This window comes from Camellia sinensis, chromosome 6 (assembly GCF_055761805.1).
Source record: "Camellia sinensis isolate YWXY chromosome 6, ASM5576180v1, whole genome shotgun sequence".
NCBI lineage: Eukaryota > Viridiplantae > Streptophyta > Magnoliopsida > Ericales > Theaceae > Camellia > Camellia sinensis.
In genome coordinates, this window is record NC_138966.1 from 47,388,426 (window position 1) to 47,412,870 (window position 24,445).

The 24,445-nt window shown below is 37.3% G+C and overlaps 1 protein-coding gene across 4 annotated transcripts; it reads right to left on the bottom strand.

Annotated features, from left to right (window-relative positions):
* Positions 1–13,317: 13,317 nt before the first annotated feature.
* On the bottom strand, positions 13,318–23,034 carry LOC145792650 (AP-2 complex subunit alpha-1-like). Of its 4 annotated transcripts, XM_082873790.1 has the most exons (11): positions 22,385–23,034; positions 22,013–22,192; positions 21,605–21,890; positions 21,116–21,178; positions 20,559–20,680; positions 17,981–19,864; positions 17,261–17,529; positions 17,021–17,112; positions 16,275–16,318; positions 13,688–13,711; positions 13,318–13,589 (listed from the first exon to the last, which is right to left on the bottom strand). In XM_082873790.1, the coding sequence occupies exons 7-11, from the start codon at positions 17,357–17,359 to the stop codon at positions 13,504–13,506; spliced, it is 345 nt and encodes a 114-aa protein (XP_082729916.1). In that variant the 5' UTR covers positions 17,360–17,529; positions 17,981–19,864; positions 20,559–20,680; positions 21,116–21,178; positions 21,605–21,890; positions 22,013–22,192; positions 22,385–23,034; the 3' UTR covers positions 13,318–13,503. The 4 variants fall into 4 exon arrangements, 1 of the variants encoding a protein (XP_082729916.1); XR_014332333.1 differs by lacking the exon at positions 16,275–16,318 and having other exon boundaries at positions 13,688–15,085; XR_014332332.1 differs by lacking the exons at positions 16,275–16,318; positions 17,981–19,864; positions 20,559–20,680; ... (2 more) ...; positions 22,013–22,192; positions 22,385–23,034 and having other exon boundaries at positions 13,688–15,085; positions 17,261–17,308.
* Positions 23,035–24,445: the final 1,411 nt, after the last annotated feature.

Genomic DNA, 24,445 nt, shown 5'->3' on the forward strand with positions numbered 1-24,445 from the left:
CATGTTAGCACTTTTTGGCCATGCCTTAAACTGATTTTTTGCATATTTTGGACTGTCTTAGCTCTGTTTTTGGGTCTCATGGTCAAATGATACTTATTTTACATGCTTGTAGTTCAATATCCATGCTTAGCTTTGAGTTTCGAGGTCTATTGCATGCATATGCTGAGGTGTTTTCATGTTTTGAGGCCATTGCACATCATATTTTAGAGCTTACATGCATGCTATATTGTCATGTTTTCTACTCTTTAAATGTGTTTGAGAGTTGTGCATAAATGTCTCGTTTTCGGACCATTGAATGAGCTTCATTTCCATGTACTTTGAGCCACCATTTTAGGCCATTTTCCCACTGTCCTGGACCTGCCTAGGGTCTATTTGGGGGTGGTTTTTCCATTTGTGCATTGCTTTGTGTACCTCTAGTGTAACGCATTTCACTAGTTTCGGTATTCGGGCCACTTAGCATGCATCGTATGAAGCGTTTGCATGATTCGGAACCATTGTGTATCATATTTCAGAGCTGGATCATGTGCCATTCTATGCCATATTTCATCCTTTGCCATGCTTAGTTAGAGTTGCATGTTGTGCCTTAGGATCAGTCCTTTGCATCCGTGCATGTTTGCATGTATTTCGGTTGTCTCATTTCTATCATATGGCCACTGATGTAAGTGTGGCTGAGGTCCGCTCATATTGGTGTAAGTCCATCTTGCATTTGTATATGCCATTTAGTTCATGTGCGCATGATAGTCTTCGTAAGTGCATTGTGTATGTCATGTTATGTCACGTGCATTGTGTATGCCATTTTAGCCCATAGCATTGCGTATGCTAGGTTGCATGTTAGTCGCATTGTGTATGCCATCTCATTGCTTCGTGTTTGGAGTAGGGTTTAGTCTGAACACGGGAAACGAGGGACGTTTCGTACTCCAAGTGACGAAACGTGCCTAAATCCTCGGTCGTCGACACTCTTGACTGTCCATGATAGAGTTGTTGGCTTTACTTGCTTATATGTGCATTCATTTCACATCGAGTCGTGCAATTCGACTTCTCGGCCATCACGCATTGAGATTCGTGATTGGTGGCTCCAGGATCGAGGACTACACTCCCTTGAGCTTTTGCAAGGACGGGGAGAGTGGTCATGCACACATTTGTTGAAAATACATTGCCTTTTCTCTCTCTTGCCTTTGTTGCAGAAAAACCAAAAACCAAAGGTGGAAACTGGTCGGCCGACCAAATTTTTTGGCAGGCCGACCACCCTCTTTGGTCTCCACCATAAAGGGTGGTCGGCAGGTGGTCTCTCATGCTAATAATTGGTCGGTGGCCTTCCCAAGGTGGAGTTTTAGCCTTCTGGAGCTTTGTGCAAGTTTCTGAGATCAATTGCAAACAAAGGCGAGGCGAGGCGTTGCGATGAATTTTCCGACAAAGGCTATTCGAGTATGCATGCATCCATTGTCATCTAAAACAGAGCCGAGGCAGTCCATTCTACATAGTTTGCATGCTAGTTTATTGCTTACTTAGTTGATTTGTTAATTAGCTAGAATTGTGTAATAACTAGCTGTGAGTTATTATTTATTTTGGTTGTGTAATATTTATTCAGACCCTCCGAGAGAGGGCCAATTGTTGTAATAAGTGTGCGTGTGTGTGATGTATGTCTTCCAACCCCACGTCTTTCTCCCTTTTATTTACCAGCTTATGATGGTTAGTTTAGGGCATGTTTCAATTAGCATACTTATGATAGCATGTTTACATTCATTCAACTATCTTGCATGCACCGGGCTCGGCGCATCATACTAACTGCATTGTATTTCAATTTCGAGTTGAATACTTGTTAGTTGTAGCATTTCACATGCCATCTTTAGAATAGCCGAGCCTATTGTAGTTGCATTCCTGCATGTGTTGCATTAGGCATTTCAACATAGTTAGGATCATGCATGGATTTCTAACATAGCTTCTGTTTTGGCTTGGAGTACTCGGTAAGTGTTTATGCTTTAGCATCCTTGCATGTGTGTGAGTGACTGCCATGATAGCATGCTTAGCATGAGGCTAACTGCTTATGTGATATAACTACCTGAATGCCTGTGGGTGAAGGTTGGATTACTTGGATTGGAACAATTCATTGATTGCGAGTTTTAAGCCCACTAGATAGTGGCAAAACCATGTTTTCTAAGCCCACCCGAGGGTGGCAAAATCTGCATTTTAAGCCTACTTGCGAGTAGCAAACCGCTTTCAAAAACAAACATAAAATGTTTTGTTCCAATTCAGGCGATCCGGTCTATACTTGTATGCTACGTGCATCACATAGTAATTCTAGGCTAATAAATCGGAATAAGAGCACATAATGTTTTCAAAACTCGATATCATGGTTAGTAGAGGGCGATCTTTGATCGGGCGAGTGGGGGTGCTCACGAAGTGACCTTCCCCAATCGTACCCAAGTTCCCAAGCCGAGGAAACTTTGGTGATGACGGATACGTGGCCCTAGGCAAACGAGTCAGGGTTTCCTAAATTTCCCAAAATAAAATATTTAGATGGCGACTCTGTATCTGGCAAAATAGTCCATGTTTGGCACTTCTTTAAAAAAAAAAAATCTATTTTCAAAAACGATTTGCCGGATTTGAACTTTTTGATGATTCATCGATCTTGCATTACACTCTGCGAGATTAGATACAGGACCGTGACATTCGAGTCCTGAACTATAGTAAGCCCATATGAACAAAACGGGATTCCCTCCCGGGACGTTCGGGGACGTCTACAGACGGCTAAGGTCTCGATATATTTTGGTGCCTCCCGGATGTACCTCAAGGCATGAATGATGGAACTCCCAAAGCACTTCCTCCTTACAAGATTCCGGCACAAACAAATGATCTAGGTAACGTACACTCTGATCCAAGTGAATGTTCAAACCCTTCTCTTTCTTCCAATTGGAGATTCTCTCCCAGATTAACTCTGCTTCACGGTCTTCCCATTGCGTTTCCACTACTTTGCTAATCAAGGTAGGTTGAGCACTTAAGGTGAACAATGTTGCACCCTCTTCAAACCCACTCAATTGCAACTCAAACTTGCTGACTTCACCCAACATGACCCACCCCCGAATGGCCACACTCGCCAAGCTACTCATGATTTTTCGGCTTAAGGCGTCGGCCACTACATTGGCCTTCCCCGGGTGATAGTGTAACTCAAAATCGTAGTCTTCTAAAAACTCCATCCACCTCCGTTGAAGTAGGTTCAAGTCTTTCTGGGAAAACAAATACTTGAAGCTCTTGTGGTCGGAGAAAACCTCAAACTTCTCACCATACAAGTAATGCCGCCAAATTTTCAAGGCAAACACCACTGCGGCTAACTCTAAGTCATGGGTAGGGTAATTATTCTCATGAGTTTTCAATTGCCGTGAACCATACGCTACAACCTTTCCCTCTTGCATCAACACACAACCAAGCCCCATCTTGAGACGCATCACAAAAGACAGTATAACCCAAACCCCTTTCTGGAATTATCAACACTGGTGCCGTTGTCAATCTAGTTTTTAGCTCTTGAAAAGATCTTTCACATGCCTCGTTCCACACAAATTTAGCCCTCTTTCTAGTTAACCTAGTCAAAGGCGCGGCTAATCTAGAGAAGTCTCTCACAAAACACCGATAGTACCCCACCAATCCCAAGAAACTCCAAATCTCAAAAACGTTCTTAGGTTGCTCCCAATCTTGTACAGAATCTATCTTCAAAGAATCTACGGTTACCCCTTCACTTGATACCACATGACCCAAAAACTTCACCTTAGTGAGCCAAAACTCACACTTCTCAAATTTGGCATACAACTGATGCTCCTTAAGAAAGTCAAGCACTATCCTCAAATGAGCCTCGTGTTCCTCCTCGGAGGTCGAGTAGATTAGAATGTCGTCCACGAAGACGACCACAAAACGGTCCAAATACTCTCTAAAAATTCAGTTAATTAAATCCATGAAAGAAGCCTGTGCGTTAGTCAACCCAAATGGCATTACAAGGAACTCGTAGTGGCCATAACGCGTACGAAAGGCCGTTTTCTGGATGTCCTCCTCCCGGACTCTCAACTGATGGTACCCCGACCTCAAATCTATCTTCGAAAAGCAACAAGACCCCCTAAGTTGATCAAATAAGTCATCTATTCTGGGTAAAGGGTATTTGTTTTTAACGGTAACTCGGTTCAATTTACGGTAGTCGATACACAATCTCAACAACCCATCCTTCTTCTTTGCAAAAAGGGCTAGCACTCCGCAAGGTGACGTACTAGGGCAGATGAAGCCCTTGTCTAGAAGCTCTTGGAGCTGAATCTTCAACTCATGCAACTCTGCAAGGGCAAATCTATACAGCACCATAGAAATTGGTGCCGTCCCAGGCACTAAGTCAATGGTGAACTTAATCTCCTGATGGGGTGGAAAACTAGTAAGGTCCTCGGGAAAAACATTCCGGTATTCACACACTACCCTCAGCAACTCAACTCGAGTCCCATCACTCTCACTATCTAAGAGAGTGGCTAGAAGACTGCTAAGCTCATTCTTACTACGAGGATCAAATACCTGCGATAGGACCCGATCAACCTTGTCTCCCATAAACTAAAAACAATCACCACTCGTAGCGCACACTGTGACCCTCCGTCGAAAACAATCAATCACAGCCCAATATGAAGTCAACCAATCCATGCCTAGAATGATATCAAAACTGGACATGTCCAACAACACAAAAGCAAACAGTAGTCTACGCCAGCCCTGATCTAAGTCAATTGTACCCTCGACTGGTGACTCAACTCTAAGCGGAGATGCTAACTGTGTCACCTCTAGCCCCAATGCAGATGCGAATGCAGCATATATGAATGAATGAGACACACCCGTATCTATCAACACAATGGCCAAAGAATTACACACAATGAAAATACCTCTCACTACCGAGGATCCTAGCAATTGCTCTGGCACAGTAACTGCATCCACGCGCCCCTGTGGCCTCTGCTCAACTTGCTCATCCCTCGGAGCACAGGCCTGCTGTACTGACTGAGCCAAAGCGGCTCCCTGATGAACTTGTGAAGCTTGAGTTGAGTGAGCCTGTTGGTGGCTCTATGTCTGCCTAGACCCTGAAGCGCCAGACACGCCTCCTAACTGAGGGCAAGCTCTCTTCATATGCCCTGACTGCCCGCACTGAAAACAAGTAGGCCCTTGACCCCTACTCTGAGATTGATTCTGAGATCGGTTAGGTGATGGTGATTGCAACGTCTGCTGTCCTCCTTCCTTCTGTGGACAAGCAAAGGCTTTGTGACCTAGTTGGCCACACTTGAAGCAAGAGAACTCACTCAGTGCACTCTTCCCCGGACCCGCACTAGGAAACGGGAAAGTGGATCTAGACTGCTGCGACTGAGACTGGGATGAAAAGGCGCTCTTACTCTTTTTGTTGGGCCTAAAGTCCCCCTGTGACTCTTGGCCCCTAGACCTTGAATTCCGAAGTCTCTCCTCCTCGGCCTCCACAATGATCTCCACATGTGCAGCTGCCTCCACAAGGCGATCATAATCTTGGATCATGTTCCCGGCAACCTTGAATAGGATTTTAGTTCTCAATCTCTGCTCAAACTCAAAGCAACGGCGCTCCTCTGTCGCTACCAATTCCGGTGCAAACGGGACACACTGGAGAAGGCCGCTTCGAACTCAGCCACTGACATGTTTGGTTGCTTAAGGTCCTTGAATTCCTTCCTCAACCTCTCCCTAGCAGTGGGAGGTAGGTACTTGTCTTGGAAGGCCACTACAAATGCCTCCCATGTTGGTGCTATCCGGCCCTTGGCATACTTCCACCATTGCCCTGCGTCCCCCTTAAGATAGTAGCTAGCAAGAGTCACCCTAAGCTCACTATCCTCAATATGAAGCATCTCAAAAGTCTTCACTGTTTGTTCTAGCCATTCATCTACCTTCTTCGGATCGGGGCCACCATGGAACTCATCCAGTTTGGCACGTAACGACTCCCTCGTGAGGAAGCTCGCCTTCATCTCTATGGCGTTCTCCCTAGCTTGGGTTTCCGCCCTAGGAATATTCATGGACTCCCTCAATGCTCCCGCTATCTCCTGGGCTAGGGCCCCAACTGTGGCTTGGCCGGCTTGCTCCGGTACCTCCGCTTGCCCGACTTGTTCGGCCATGTTAGCTTGGCCCAGACCCTCTTCTTGTACCGGAAGCTCGGGGACCGGTATCTCATGTACACCCCGGCGACCTCGACCTCGCCTTCCACCCCTATCACCTCTTGTTCGAATTCTTCCCAACATCCTAATTGAGAAACAAGATAGACAAACTTAGCACATAATTCCAAACGTGCTCGCAACTTGCCTCACACGTTAAACCAAAGCAATTACACATATCCTACCACATAAATAATTTAATTCACTCCACATAAGCACGTAGTCACATAAACACATACGAATTATCCTTTAGTGGTGAGATTCGTCCCATGAGAAACCGAGAATTCTTAGTAGAATGAGTATTGATTAGGTACCCTTCTATTAAGACCTCAAGGAATCTAATAGACGCAAATAACATCCCAAAAGTCTAATCCCATACCCACATAGTCACATAAACATGTTGTCACACAATCACAAAAGCAAAACACTTCCTAGTCATGCAAAATGAACCCATTGTGATATAACGACCACTCCCCACGAGCCCTAAGTATTCAAACCTGGTAGCTTTGATACCAAGTTGTAATGCCCCAAAATAAATTCAATATAAACTACCCACAAGAATTAGCAATCCCACATCAATTACGGTAATCCTTCCATCTAGCATAAATAATAAATGAGTTTATACAAGGTTTCACAGACAGATACACATTCATTGATAAGGAATACATGAATCTATAGCATGTGAAACATTTACTCTTGAAAAAAATAAAATGCCCTTAAGGGCTTACATCTTCCAAGGCAATAGTCTGGTTACACAAAATGGTCTCTCGAACCCAAACACATTAGCCCTTGGCTTACAAAAAAAATATCACAACAAAATAAGAGCAAGACTACTCTTCATCAAAACATATCCTCGCCTTTAGCTTGGCGGGATCACCACGTCCTTACCTGCACCAAATCCCATAGGGGTGAGCATGAAGCCCAGTAGAGAAACCTTAACAAAGTTTATACATTTATGTGAGACGCTCATCATTTAATGCAATGTGGTGCCATGCTATGCTATTTTCAAAAATAATCATATGCCATGCCTTCAACAACATTTTCAATCTCATTAATTCCCATTTCCAATTTACTCGAGAGGGGCGGTAAATATGACTCTGGTAATCCCGAGGCTGGTGTTTGCAAGTAGACTATATAAGTACTACCCAAACTGTCATTCTTACCGGTATTAACCGGAAGGCTCGACACCTATCAAGTTCAACTACACCCCCTATTTGGACTTACCAACATATTTACCCCTTTAACATTTCCATAGTTGCATTCACATTGATTCATTCTCAAAGAAAGTTTGGGTTTTCGTTCAAAAAAACTACTTTCACGATATGCAAGACTCAAGTCATGTCAATGCAACAATCACTCATGCTACTACACTTCCTTCACCACATTTTTCATAGCTACAATTTACCTTCCAAAGAGATCCCAAAATCTACATTTTTCTTTTCCCATGCCATTCCGTCAATAACCAAACATTTAATATCACATATCCATGAACAACAACAAGGTACCCTTCATGCACTTGCAACATTTTAGTTAATTCAAAACACAATAAGGTAGAGGTTTCACCTCCTTATTCAATGTCTGTGATATGTTAAGAATTTATTCATCAATGCATAAAGATATATTCGTTTGTATGTCTCCACTTATTCCTCACTTCTACATCCATCATAGTTTATACAATACATCCACAATCATGTATATAAACATGGATATATATATAGCAACATGATCCATTATCTCTTTTCATTTAAGAAAAACCCCAAATCTCTAGGTTTTTCACAAAACCCTAGCATTTCCCATCTCTTTTATGAAACCCCATTTTAATCCCTAATCTCAATCATGTTTGTCTAAAATTTCAAGAAAAACATCTTTTAAGAAACAAGATAAAGTTTATTCTACAAAATCCTCCATTTCTTGAACCACAAAACCCCATTTTTTGAAATAGTGAGAGAAGTTTTCTAAAACAATCGAAACTTACATAAGTGTATATATAACTCAAAGGAGAACCCTACCTCAAAGGTTGATGATGAAATAGAGATGAAACCCTAGCTTCAAGAGGGAGGATCCTCAACTTCCACAACACCAAAAGGAGCCCCAAGCTTGATCTTCAAGATTAGAGGATAAGGATGATGATCTAAACCCAAGGGGTTACAAGAATCAAAATGTTTTTAATGTTTGGGAGGTGATTTCTAGAGAGAATGAGGAGAGAAATTAGGTTTTTGAGTAAGAAAAAATAAGCCCCGAATGAGATACACTTCGGCCAAAAAGGGAATCAAAAATAGAGATCTGGACTGCCCGTCTGCTGCACGTGCGGCGCCTCTCCCCGCACGTGTGGTGCTCATCCCCGCACGTGCGGGGCTCCTCTCCCGCACCTCAGCCGCTCGTGCATATTTTTCAGTATGCAAGCCAAGAAATCCCTTGAATTCCGCACGTGCAGCCTGGCCTCCTGCATGGGCCCCCGCACATGCGGCCCCTAGTTTCCAGCCCAAAAATTTCTGATTCAAATCCTGGGCACCCCAGACTCGACCGCGCACACACCGGAATGGATGAAATTCGATCATCGAACCAAAAACAAGAATAAGGACTTATTCAAAAAGAAATAGCTTCCAAACGTTTTTAAACCCTACGAGAGTAAGGAGAATGGAGTAAAGGGAGGATGAAAAAAAGGGAAAAGAGACTCGGTCGTCACACTCAATTTGTGACAAAATTACACATTTTGTGATTGATATTATAAAATTTTGTGATAAAATTACACATTATGTAATAAGGTTTGTATATGATATACACCACCCTTAAAAGGGTCACACCATACATTTTGCATATGTATTGCTTTCTTCATTTCCATCAATAAAACATTTATTTGTTGATAAGGGGAAAAAAAGTTATTTAAGACTACTTTACTCATTTCCTAAAATGGCAGTCATAATATTTTTTTAGTAAATTATCAATAGGTTTTTAATAGTTGGATTTAATTTCTATCAAATTCTATTGAAAATAAATCCTAATAAAATCATCGTTAAAAATAATTTTTTGTCATGACTTTTTGCATATGTTGCTAAAATTTTAAAAAATGACTTTTTTTGTCACCATTTTTATTAATTGTCGTTAAAACTTATAATTAGTGACTTTGTATGACGAATTTTTCAAACTGTTGCTGAAAGTTGAAAATTAGTGATAGTTTTTGTGATGATTTTTTTAAACTGTTACTAAAACTTATAATTAGTGACATTTTTTTGTGAATTTTTTTTCAAATTGTTACTAAAAATTAACAATTAGTGAATTTTTTAAAAATGTTTAATGAAAAATACCATTAATTGTCACAGGACTTATTGGATAATGAATTCACCTATTAGGACATACATATATGTTACCCTATTCTTTTTTATATATGTGATATTTCAATAAAATTTAATGAATTATAATCATATTAAACACAATTAATATTAAAAAAAAACTTTAAAAATGAAACAAAAACTTTAGGCTTAGGCTGGCTAAATAGATAATACAGAAAAATGAAAGAAAAAGTAAATTTATTTTTTATTTTTATTTTTTATTTTTGTTTTGTTTTGTGTTTGTTTAAATAAGTCCCCCTATTTTTTTATGTGTTCGTGTGCAAACACTGAATAGGTTTGGGCAACCAAACACTTCCCTTTCACTTTGTTTCAGTAGTAGTTTATAATATAAATTATCAAAATTTTTATCAAACTTTTCACATGAGTGTGGAATCCACACATGTGATTTGTGTGGGTCTCACCCCATATAAGAGGTTTGGTAGAACATTTGATAATTTATTTAGAATCTATAGCTTTTTTCGTATCTAATATCCAAAATATTTTGAAAAAACATGATCCTATTTCAATGGTGTAATTAGAGTACGCTATGTGAGTGTTCATTATTTTTAGTGTAAATTACACTTTTGTACTTCTGTACTTTGCATCAAATCTCACTTTGACCCCTACACATGAAATCATGACAGTTAACCCCTGTACTTTTAGTCAAATCTCACTTTGGTTCCTTCACATGAAATTGTGACCATCAACTCCCTGTACTTTTAGTCAAATTTCACTTTGATCTTTACACAATTGTCAATGTCTAATTTTTATTACTCAATTGTTTAAATCTTTAACAGAATCTACACATGTGATAAGAATGTAACTACGACATGAGGGTAAGAAAGGAAAATCATATACATTTTCTACCAATACAAAGTGTATTGGTAGGAAACATAGATGATTTTCCTCTTTTACCTTTATTTCGTAGTTACATTTTTGTCATATGATTGGATTTTGTTAATGATTTAAAAATGAAGTAACAAAAGAGAGACATTGACACTTGTGTAGTGACTAAAGTAGGATTTGAGTAAAAGTGCAGGGGTTGACTGTCACAATTTTATGTGTAGGGGCCAAAGTGAGATTTCACTAAAAGTGTAAGAGATTAACTGTCACGATTTCATATATAGAGGTTTAAAGTGTAATTTACCCTTATTTTTGAACTAAAGACTCTATGGCAAAAGGCTATAAAGCAGAGTTAAAAAACTCAACTCTAAAAATAGCAACTGATGAACTCAGTAGTAGCAGTGTTCATTACTTTACATATTCAATATATATACATATTAATGTATATATTCAGATTTAAGTACAAATATTTTATTCTTTTACAAATAGATATAGGTTCAAGTGTCTACAAAAAAAATAAGGGCAAAATGGGAACTAATAAGTACTATTTTGGAAAGTTGGTAAAAAGTTAACTTTTTTTAATTTTTTAGTTTATTTTATCTTTTTGTGAGTACAAAATATGAGAGATGATGTGAGTCAAAATAAATAAAAAACTAAAAATTGACTTTTTTTTTGCTTCCCAAAAGACTAATATGAAATTTTACTAATCTCAGCAAATTCTGTTAAGTTCATTAATAGACTAATAACATAAGGGGAAAGCAAAACAGAAAAGTGAACCAAAAGGGTGTCATTTCAGAAATTTGAAGAGAGGTTTGTGCAATTGTCATAAACCTCAGAGGAGGTTATTATAATTTACCACTAAATTTTTTTAAAAAAAATACCTATGAAGGGGTTGCAGAGCTGCTAGAGCGCAAAACAATAAGAGGGAGAGATTTCTTTCTCATTGTTTTTATTATATTTTTCTATATCATTTTAATATATATTTTTATTAATTATTATTGTATTTAATCTGATTTAATTGATTAAATTTTATTATAATATCATACATAGAAAACACTAGCTTTTCTCTCTCTCTCCTCTCTCTCTCTCTCTCTCTCTCTCTCTCTTAATAGGATGAAAGGACAGAAAACTAAGAAAATTGCTTCTTTATTTTCAAAACATATCCTAAAATTCCAATCCATGGCTTCTCGTAATGTTGTCTCGTTGTTCTTCATCTACATTTCTTTGTTCTCCACCCTCTTTTTCCTTGTCAATCCGTTTGTTAGCTATGAATTTGAGGTCTCTTATTACATTACTGCTTCTCCTCTGGGTGTGCCACAACAGGTTTGCTTTTAGATCATTTTTTTTAATCTCCATCTCCTCTCTCACTGTGTGTTCACTCGATTAGTCTATAATCATTCCATTTGGGTTGCTTGAATTTAGTTGGTCCTCTCTCTATGCCAAATTCCTGTCCCATCTTCTTGTCTCACTCTTCTTATCATGACAAATGTATGCAAAACCGGTTCAGTTTTGCGTCTTTTTTTGTCATCAGACCACCTAATTCTGCTCTGCCATGCATCCTAGGTTGTTTGGTCTTCAATTCTTGACTGGTGGGGTGTCTTGACTGGTGGGTCTGCCTTTCATCAATTCACTCACTATTTCATTGGTGGTTCGGTAACAGCCACAAAAGCTTAAAAAGGTTCAAAGAGAGAGAGATTTCCTTCATCATTTGTTTAGTCCTATTTCTCAAAAGAGAGAGAGAGAGAGAGAGAGAGAGAGAGAGAGAGAGAGAGAGAGGGAGAGAGCATGCCAACATTACACTGGCCACTGGTATGTCACTTTGCTCCTTATGCACATTTTATTTATGCATATACATACTACGTGATTGCATTAAACTGCCATGTTTAGGATTGCATGTTATTTTGTTTTTCTCTATTTTTATCTGTTTATTTATTGTGAAATATCTAATAAATGCTTCTTATCCCATGATATTTCATGAAAAATATGGCTCATTTGATATTTTTCCCGATTTATTTTTGGAAGCTTCTGTTGTGTATTCTGCAGTTTTTAAAATGACTTTCATCTGATTAGTTTTTGGAGATGAAAACCTCAGTTGTCTTTATGGCATAGCTAATATAGGAGTGTATATATATATTAGCTTATTTTTTACTATAACTCTGTTTTTTCGAAACTTTCGGAAATGAAAAGCGCCCGAAATTGCGTTTTCAGCACACCATAAGGTTTGTATCAACAAGAGTACAGACCCACAAAGATCAGCCGAAGAAAAGCCCTAACGCATTTTCACACGCCAATAAAATTTTGCGAGTGAAAGTCTAAAGGTTGAAGACAACTTTTTAAAAGGGTAAACCACCAATAGGTCCTAATAGTTAGACTTAATTTCCATCAAGTTCTATTAAAAATAAGTCTCAATAAAATTGTCGCTAAAAATATTTTTTTTGTGACAATTATTTACATACGTCACTAAAAATTGACAATTAGTGATTTTTTTTTGTCATGGTCGTTATAAATTGCCGCTAAAACTTACAAATACACTGCAGGAAATTCAGCTTTTAGCGGCGTTTAAAAAACGCCGCTATAGGTGCCAAAAACGCCGTTAATTCTTTTTGTGACGCTTAGCACCAAACGTCGAAGCTGCGGCCGTCGCTATAACATTAGGGCGCTTTAAAAACGTCGTTAAATGGTTATAGGCGGCGTTTTAAAAAACGCCGCTAAATGTGATACATAACGTTAAACTGACGTCATGACTGTTTTTAGCGACGTTTTAAAAACGTCGTCATTGCGTTTTTTTGGATTTTAAAAATATAACCGTTGACTGTATAGTGACATTTTCAAAAACGCCATTATATCTTTATTTTTTTAATTTATTTTTTTTAAATTGTGCTAATTCTATGTGGGTGAACCAAAAAATACCTGTAATAAAATTGAAAAATAATACTAATATGAATCAATAATTCCTGTTCCTATTCAAATGAACATTTGTCAAAAGATAAACCAATTATATGAAAAGCTGCCAAGTAGCAAATACAACATTAATTCACTTTTCTATTCAATTTAATATACAATTACCATTTAACTACAAAATAACATATCCACAAATTATGTTTTAACATTCGCCAAAAAATAACAGGAAAAACATTAAGACAAACCCCTTGAGTTTTGATTTAATTTGATGTCTTGTCCTTGATACTAAATTCACTGAACCCAGTTGATATAGCATAGAATCTGTAATCTTCACTGGTCTGGATGCCTGTATCAAAATATGGAAGCCAAATTAGGTAAAGTGCATAAATTAATAATGGTAGAAGTGTTACAGCTATAAAACATAAGATGTACATTACAACTCACCATCTGTTGAAGAAGGTTTTGTACCTGGAAGAACAATTTAAATAAATTAGTCATTTCTGAAGCTTTGAAATTGTAGAAAAAGTCAGAAAAAAAAATATTTTAACATGCTTCTTTCAGATAACTATTGTTATTCTTTGAGCCATCGTCAGTAGGAGACGAGGACGTAACCGTCAAAGGCCCACATGAAATGGAAAAGCACTGTTCAAAAATGTTTTCCGTGTACATTAAGACGAACCCATCAATTGAAACACAAAATGAAAATAAATCCGAGGATGAGCTCCCAACATCTGAGATTGGATCCCCACCAACAAGAGACTGAACCTTATTCACTGGGGAGATAAAAATTGAAATTATTCCCATGCTTACACTGAAGCAACTTTGTGCACAAAAATCTTCAGAAACAACTCCAAACTGTTCATCAATCTGTGGATGATCAGCAAAAAATATATGCAGAAGCAAGCTTATTAATGAGTTGAATGTTCTGCATATAACACTCCAAATAAGTTTTAGGAGTATAAGGACCCTACTGAAGAATTTGAAGCGACTGGTGACTAGCAATTTATTAGAACAATTCTTCGTCTGTTGAATACTTAATACTGCTCTGTAACGAGCTATTCGCCGTGCCCATGCAATAGCCTCAGCAGGCAGCTTCTTTTCAATTTCAGAAACACTCCTCCATTGTTTTTTAACAGCTATTGCAAATATGTCATCCTCAGACATCTTAACAGAAGATCTTTTCATAATGTCGTCCACAGGATATCCAACTAATATAAGTAGATTCTCATAAGCATTGACATACTGTAACCACAAACACACAATACCAACCAATTTATACAATGACCATCTACGAGTAGAAATCAGAGAACTGATTCTGCTTGCAGCTATGTTCCATAGGTGACTACCATTTCTAACAGAATTGGATTCATAGGATGAGAGTGTATAAAACACTAAAATAATAGGAAGCTCTACCGGAGAAATCGAAAAACTTAATTCTGGAACATTAAGATTGAAGTCCATAAGCTGAAGATCTTTCAATTTGAGGCGAGTGAACAGATCCAATAAAAGTATAGGACAGCTGATGTGATCTCTTCTCTTCAGCCCAATCTGAAAACCTTTCAGATCAAGACTGAAAGAGCTCTCTTTCGAAGGAGCAAAAAGTGAACTGATAAGCCCTCCCAGAAAACACCGACCCTCAGCATACAGAGATTTTGCATTAAGCTCCTTAGTCTCACACAAACATCCAAAGGAATCATTTGAGACAGGAAACTGAACTAGCAGATGAATGTCATGCATCTGCAACTGACAACGTTTAAGTATAACATTAAGGAGAGAAGCCTTCTGATTTCTTGAGGGATTGATGTCTGATAACTTTTGCATAACTTCATGCAAAGAAACACCCTGAAACCCAATAAAGACTCTGTGACTACTACTGCATTTTGCGGCCAAAAAAAAAAAAAAACAAGCATGTTATAAGAAACCTAGTGTTGATTGTACTCAAACATGTATAAAGGTCTCATAGTCAATATTAGTTCAGTATTGAAGAATATTTAGACTTCGATTTGCATGCATTAATGCTCCAGCTAATTGAATGGAAGTCGATTATAGGCTAGAGAGCAGTATATCTTTTCTTTTTTTTTCTAAAAAAATCCACATCCTGTTTTAACATATAAAGGCAATTACATTTTATGACACCAGTGGTGGTTGTTTCCTCCTCCAATTTTCTTCCAGCATTGAATCACAAAGGTTCAATACGAACTGATATCACCATATTAACTGATTCGCACAATAGGAAGTCAACTCCATTGTAGTCTCTGGCCATTTTTTTTTAAGAGCTTTATAAGCATAAATGCTACCTATACCGTATGATTAACTTCACAAGACAGCCTATATAAATGCATCTTACTTTTTTAATTAATCTTATCTTTGTTACCAAAAAACAAAAAGGATAGAGAATTATCTACTTTGTGGTCCATTATTTGTTAATTGTTTAAATGTTTATAACTTTCTCACATGATACAAGTAGCTCTCACATAATATATTTGTACCTTAAAGCTTATCTTTATTCCTTACCCATGAGAAGTTGCTTGTTCAATAATGGTAGAATCTGTAATCAAATTATCTTAAAATTAGCTAGAACCATTTGCAATCTCTAGTTCCACAAAGCAGATTTTGACTCTACTAGTACTACTCTATTCCAAATACATGTCTAAACCAAATAAATAACTACTGATCACTCAATAGATTGACAAATATTTGCATCAAACCATAATAGTTGACACTTGCAATAACATAAATGGTGTTCGTCGAACTAGTCCAATTCTTAAGGACACTTGCAAGATAAATCAGGAATGATTTAATTTCAATTATCAGGATGATCTGAACTTGGTAATTTTGGTCTAGCATATTAAAGAGGACACAATTAAACTTTTATCTTAATGCATGTGGATAACTCATCTATCAAATGCACAGAAAATGCCGGCACTAATGGTATACAAACAAATTGTCAACTTTAAATGGAATCTCACAGAAATGAAAAGCTGCTGCACAGTATAAGACTGGAAGGTTTAGAGTTCAGATTGTATACTACCTGGAACCAATTGGGGTTCTCTGGGCTTTGCTGAGCAGCAAAAACTGCAACAAAATTGGTAAGTACAGAAATCAGATCCAATCATTCATTTATTGTAATGACAAGTGATGAAAACATTACACAAATATGTGCCTAGTTTTATGAGCTTAGAAACCATAAAATAAATGCAGTAGAAAAAATAAAATAGAAGGGATGAAATATATCTCTTTGTAATGGAAGAAAATAGATGAATAGGTAACATTTTCATATTAACGGAATATCTGAAGTTATAAAAGTAATGATAAAGATAAAAATTCAGATAAGTGTAACACTTGTTAGCATACAAAAGCAACTTGAGGTGAAATCCTCAAATCTTGGGCCTTCAAGTTTAATACCCAAGTCTTCAGGGCATCCACAATCAACCAAATACCAATTAGATTCATTTTTTGTAACTATATCAGGAGGTTTTATTATGCATGAAGTACTTACTCTGCAGAAATTTATAAATACAATTTAAAGTCTATATTCACTATTAAGTGTTTCAGCATGTTTCTACCAGTTTCCAGGTTTGACAACACCTATACATAGGTACAATGAAATAGGATTCAGATAGCAGGATGAACAGAAAGTTGGAAAGAAATCAAGTTTTAAGCACTCTCCCTCTCTGAGTCTCTCTTTTGTTTTTGTTTACCATGTAACCGATCATTGTGCCTCGTGGTGAAGAAGCATAAAGTATCTCCAAAAAACTACAAAGCACTTAAACTAACCTGATATCTGGATCCTTCAAGGAGGTGATGATCTGTGATTGATACCTTTTAATAATGTCCTGAACATCTGAGACCATCAACATCCGGATCTCCTGCATCAGATCAATCCATAAATCATGCAACCGATGAAAACAACCAGATCAAACCTTCCAAATTCTGACATTTGCATACTACAACTTGGCATGCTTTGAACATAAGTTGCATCAATGAGATAAGAACTGTTGTGTTCCCGTAACTTACCAAACCAAGATATTGAATATTTGGCTCACGAACAGCAATGAATTTCCCAAGCAAGGCAACACACTGAGAAATCATTTCTTTCTCAGCATCAAGATGCATGACCTGTGAAGGCGATTAGAATACATAAAACCACAAAGTTCTGTATTTGCAGTTTCTTGAGCAATGTTTGTTTTTGAATCAGCTGGAAGCTGGTGCACTTGGACTGCTACACTGGGGGCAACCTTGGAAACATTCACTGAACCTTTATTGGCCTGCTTGCTATTCTTTTTCTGAAAATCAGCATGATTAACAGAGGTCATGTAACGATTTTAGTAAAGAAAAATTAATAACATTTGTAGCAGAAAGTCCAAGCCATCCAGCAAATCTAACTATTAAATTCAGATATTTGAGTGGGAAAGTTCATGGTCACGATGAACTTTTGACTCTGTTCTAGTTATTGCTGTCAATGACCAGAAGTTCAATAACCAATTTAGTCTTCTATATACTCAAAAATGCCGCTCAACTCAACTATCCCAATTTTTTGGTAATGCTTTTATATGCTCGGGCAATCAAAATATCTATCAACGATTCAACATTTCATTTTTTTTTTTGTGCATTAAAGCAGCCATTTTTTATCTCTGTTAATGAGGAACAAACATACTTTCTTATTTAATTTTCTTTCAATTTACAACAATTTCTTACATTAATTATATAAATTCAGCAAAAGGGTAGTGTACAAACCGGAATTTTAGCTGCAATGAGGCAGTTTTTATAGGAATTTTCACAGCAAACATTTGTGACATCCTTAAGCACTGCCCTCCTCTTATGCTGAACAGGTGCAGCAGCAGAAGCACTGCTATTCATCTCATCTAAAGCTGCTCTTTTTGAACTTGTCCGTAAAACCTGCTTTTGACCTTGCTGCTTCAGTGCTTCTGAAGGTGGAATCCCTCCAAATGCATGACAAGCAGCAGCTCGAGCTCGTGTCATTCTAACAGTAGGCTCCCCAACATTAGCAATAGCAAGATTTTCTTCCTTCATGTTTACTGGTCTTAGAGAAGAGCAAGGCAAGGGTTTCTAAATTCAGATAAGACTCATGAAACCTGCAACAAAATGCATATCGGGACAAAGTGAAATAAAGGACAAGCTGCTGAAGTGAGAAGGGGCTCCAGAATAGGGAACTCACAGGCTGCTAAAGAAATATCGTAAGCGAGTAAAAGTACAAAATAAAGCATAACAACCTAGAGCATCTAATTTTCCAGATAATCAAAGTAATGTTTGTCTTTAAAGACACCAAAACAGATGCACAACCATGTAGAACTGGTGTATAAAAAGCTACACACTGCTAGGGAGGTAAAGAAATGGTTCCAGAAAAGACTCTGAATCTAATAGAATGAAATAAAAGGCAAATATCTTAAATTCAAAAATCAAGAGTGAAATAAAGCCATTAGAATCCGAACAAGTGTTAATTAGTTTGCGGCCAAACTGAGGATGATCTATGGATACAATATCATTTAAATGTCATTTTTCTTTCAGAATTTTCAAGTGTTAATTAGTTTTAAGAAACAAATAACAAAAGGAAAGACAAAAGTTCGAGGATCAAACGCCGAGGACGCCCGACCTTTAGTTTATTTATCGAGGATCAAGTAGTGTGAATGCAAATCCCATACACAAAAATGAACTGTTCAATTCTCGGAGGACGTAAAACTCCCCTTTTCCCATGTTGAAAGGAGGAGCATTAGAAGTTTTTTTCTATCTTCTCTCAGATCAGAAGCGCAAGTCATTACTACTGCCTCATGTGAACAACAGCAAATAAAGCCAAAGTGAAGATATTGGCTTGAAAAACACAAACATGAGTGAGAAGCTAATGTTGTGAAAACCTAACACTTCCTCTGCAAGGTTCATTCAATTAGAGTGAATGATCTTTTCTAAATGTATATATAATAAAATGAACATTTCATAAACTGCATACAAACATTTGAATACCTCCCACCTTGGTATGTTTAAGATGGAATTGTTTAGATCTGGGTTAAAATAGTCAGTCAATGAGATGCATAAATTCATTTAACCACTAAATACCAAGAAATGGAGCTGAAGGCCTCCCGGGCTGTGACTTAAATTCTGGATGGAACTGCACTCCCATGTAGAATGGATGACTGGGAAGTTCTAAGATCTGGAGAAAGTAAAGGAAAATATTAACAATAATTCAAAATTCAACAATGATTGAAAGAAAAATATAACCCTAATATGAACTACCAATTGGACAGTTTTTTAAGATGAAATTGAAATTTTAACCAATTCAAGAAGAAAAAATGAAATTGAGATTTTAAACGATTCATTATTATCAGTTTGTCAAGCTCATCCAACCTTTAAAGTCTGATGAGCAATCTAACCTCCAAATCCACCAGGAACTAAGACACATGCTGCATTCTGAAAATGTTTGGGTAACCAAATTTGTATGATTTGGTGAAAATGTTCTAACTAAAAAATTAATGGCAGTCCTACTCATGACTAACGGTAATTTGATAACAGGAAAAAGAATTTATTAGCTAGATAAAAAAAATTATTGGGCTGAGGGGGGGTTACATTCCTGGACTTCCTGCTTCGCTCCAATTAAGATCCCAGAACCTGCACAGTCCACCGGAACATAAACTTACCTTCTCTTTTAACTACCAGTTGCCTCAATTTAATAGCTGATTATTCAAACCTGTGTATGAATTTCTGCAAATGAAAAATGATTATGTTTTCTAAAACAGTTGTCACACATTTTCTTTTGGGAATCGGTTATTGTAGTTTGATTTATTTGGTCTTTAGATCTGTCTCGACTAGACGATCCCAAAACTTAAAAAAATTCAGAAAAATCCAAAAAAAAAACAAAAATAGGCCAATTTTTTTCTCCATATAGAACTCTACTTATTTTCATATTTAGTAAACTTTTTTATGATAATTTTTAGAGTCATTTAGTCAACACAAACCTAAAGGGTAAAAAAATTCAACTCCAAAGTTGAAAGAAGTACACAAAAGACAAAAATTAAGCTAGTTTTTTAGTTTTGGCTAAAGAGTCTTTTTTAGCTGTCTTTTGTAAAATTGTTTTCTAGGTTCCTTCCAACACTATGCTTCATCATCTGAAAAGTACTAAAAAAGAACCGAAAATTTCTAACTGCTTTTCTGACTTGTCCTAATTGTTCTCTGGGTTCCTTTGTGCTTCATCATCTGAAAGGTATTGAAAAAGAACTAGAAATTTTCTAAATGCACAGAATTCAATCACAATGTAGAAGAATTGAAAGAACAAAGATAGATATATAACCATCGATGCACGTACCCTCCATTCAATTCCTGATTATGTAGTTCGATCAAGTTGTCAATTCCACCATATGTTATTCCGGTGACGGTTCCTCCGGGATTTGACAGTGCGAGTTGGAGTATGCCATTGTCTATCACCACCTGCACCAAAACGATGCTTCATTCTATACATGATGATGATAACATAGTAATGAACAATCCCAAGTAGGACTCTTATGAGCCAAACATCCCCTCTTTCGAAATCTCATATGAGAAACTCAAAACATGATAATCTGGAGACATGTTTTTACTGTTGCAAATGCATTGACACAAAAAGAGAAGAAAAATCCAAGACACGTGATTCAGTTTGTATCCTTGTGAATCATTGAAGACCATGATACCTACATATTATATGTAGCATTTGGAGGCACGATTGTACTATTGAGAGTGCATTGAGACAAGGAGCCGCGTAAAATTTTGAGATATATGATTTGATTCTTATGAATCTATTGAAGACCATAATATATATATATATATATATATATATTTATAATATACAAGAGATAAAATAACCCAATGATTCAAAAAAAGATTTACGTGATCATCTTGAATATTCAGGTGCACCGGGGTAGCAGACAGATTTGATGGCCTAGCTATCTCCTGCAAGAGATTTTGAAGAAACCATGAAATGAATTAACTAGAGATGTGATGTCAAATATATATATATATATATATATATATATTTTATTGCCCAGAATTGAATATGAAAAATGAAAATCATGGTAACCATATTCCACCTAATCAAATATGATCACGATTCTTATTATTATTTTTTTAAATGAAAGAAACCTCTATTGTGTTAAAAGAAAGCTAAATAAGTAACCATAGGATGTTTAACATTGTAACAACCATGTGCATATGGTTTCCCAGTTTGTCAAAATTGGATTTCATTCTTCAGCCAAGAGGTAAAATGAGTTAAAAGGGGAATTTGCAGTGCAGAATATCCATGAAGAACCCTTTCAAACATAGGTGTTTAAAGAAATAGACAAAAAAGGGAAAAAGAAAGGAAACAGGGAGAAGTACTACCCCTTGCAGCTTGAATTGATTGATGTTTAGATCTTGCAGAAGCAATATTTTGTCCTGCACTTTTTTCTTCTTGTAAACTCCAACATATATGCAAACTGCCAATAACAGCACCTCAGCAACTCCTGCTATGGATATCCTGGCTATGACTCCACCTGATAATCCTGCTTATATAAATAGCAAAACATTTTTAAATATCAGTAAAGACCCATATTTATCATCTCACATTTGCATCTGAGCCAGGAAATTAAAAGTCAACTTTGAACCAATAGCAAAGAAAGCGAGACACCTGTGTTGCAAAAGGAAAAATAATAAATTGGTATTAGATGTTAAAAATTTATAAAAGGTAGCAAAAATGGCAACAAGTAACATGAATCTAGTATATCTAAACATCATTGTTACAAAAGTTACCTGGAGTTCAGGGATGGATATTTTTCATTTTTATCTGCAAAGAATTGGGACATCTATGGACAAAGTCAGCCGCTTCAGATTTCAGAGATGCCTCAGAAGATCAGCTTCAGGTCATGTAGATCTAAATCTTTTGATTGGAGATCAAGTCCATCATCACATTCGAATCAATCTCCCATAAATCTGAATCATGGATAAGATTTCAGCAACTACAAAGGACAGAGTATGTCTGATAAGTTCAGAAATTTAATCAGCAATTGAAGATTGACCAACAGATAAAGATGTGATTTCCCGAAGACAAAAGTTTAAAACCAGGAATTAAAAGTCATGATGTGCTGTTGTGTTGAAGAGAAGCCAGTTTCAAGAAATCTATACCTTGCTGGTGCAGATGGTGGTGGCGATGGAGCTTCAAAATCAGAATCGAAATCGAAATCAGAGATTCAGATGAAATCGAAATCAGAGAAATCGAGCCGGTGCAGACGGTGGTGGCGGTGGAGCTTCGAAATTGAAATCGCTCTGAATCTCAAAGACGAATCTGTGAGAATGATAATGGTTTAGAGAGGGCTGAGAGAGACGAGATTTGAAGGCATGAGGATTCCAAATAAGGGTTTACAAAGGGCTTTCACACCAAATAAATAGACTTTGAAATTGAGAGAGAGAATCACCGAATAAATTTCGAAATTGAAATCGAGAGAGAACTTCGAAATCAAAATCAAAATCGAAATCGCCAAGAAGAATCACCGAGATTGTATCATTCTGAGATGAATCAGCGAGAGATGAATCGATCCATTGAGAGGGTTTAGAGAAAGAGAGAGAGCGAACGAGAGACTGAAAGAGATTAGGGCTTCAGAGGGTTGCCCATTTAAGGGAGAGAGAAGGGACATTCAAAGGCGCTTTTAAACGCTTGAAACGGTGCCGTTTTATTTTTTCAAACAGCGACGTTTAAGAAACGTCGTTAAATATTACAAAATGTGACGTTTAATAAAACGCCGTTAAATAAACGTCGCCAAAACTCATTTTTCCTGTAGTGATAGTGACATTTTTTATGACAAAATTTTCTCATAGGACCTATTAGACAATAAGTCCACTTATTAAGACCTACACGTAAGTATCCCAACTTTAAATACCTATCTGGAGAAAATGTATCACAAGTGAGTTAGTCGCAGCGGTTTAGGCGTACTGTGGTGCGAATTTGGCCAGGAGTCCGAGTCGCGCAAGTGATAACTTTGAAGTATATGTTTTTTGGGGGTCACCGCGGACATCTGCACTAACACAGTAAGTGATGTCATTAGGTCAATTGAGTGGTTCGACCCGAATCCAACAAAAAGTTTCGAAATTTGTAATTTGGCCCCTGTAATTTAGGAAATTACAAGTTGGCCTCAAGGTTTTGGGAAATTTACAGGTTAGCCCCTATTTTTGGGGTTATTTTTGGTTTGGCCCCTGAAGAGGAAAGAAGCATGTTCCTAGCCAAACAAGCCGTTTTCGGTCACAATTGTAAGGTCAAAGTAGTCAGATTCTGAACATTTTCTCCAACTCCCTCTATATATTGAGTTAGCGTGCAAGAGGTAAGAACAACATAAGTGAGTGAGTAGCAGGAATACACAACTGAGTGTGTATCTGTGAATGTAAGAAGAGAACTGAGAGTGTAAGATAGTAGAAAATGTGTGAGTTGAGTGAGAGAAAGTCTCCTCATCTGTTGTAATCTCTATCTGTTTTAGTGGAAATCTCTTGTTCTATCTGTGGACGTAGGCTTTGAGGTCAAATCACGTAAATCTTGTATGTCATTATTGTGTGATTTATTTCTGTAAGTTCAGGTGGGTTAGCCTTAAAACCCAACACTTTTGTCCATAAATTTAGAAAAAAGAAAAATAGTAATAAAAGTAATAAATTAAACAGCACCTTGTTCATATCGAGAACTTCTTGAATTGTGGTTAAGAGATTTCCCTGGGAAACCAAAGAAGAAGATATGTGTTTTCAATTCCCAAAAATCGTCTCATTGGACCCTGGGAAATGGGTCTATTTATAGGTTTTTCCTTGGTACCAAGAGGATACCAAGTGGCCAAATAAAGTGAGGACATGTGTCCCTAAGAATCACACGGAATATTTTGCTTTGGACCACCAGGCCAAAATGTCATGTATCCCTCTACATATGCTATGTACTATTTGTTTGGCACAGATGCCTCAGTAAGTGCACTTGCGGCAGGAGTGTTTGTCGCTGCGACTTGCCTCCTCAACTTCAACCTCAGCATGTGCACTTATGGTAGTAATGTTTGTCGCTGCACTTGCCTTTTCAGTTCGATTTAGCCAAGACATGCATTTTCAGGGCTTTATAACCTGCTATCAGCTATGTTTGTGTTCACCTCAATGACACCTCCACCATTAGTCACCTAAACATAAACTCCCCAGCTTCCCAAGGCGAAGGCCACAGTCAAGCTT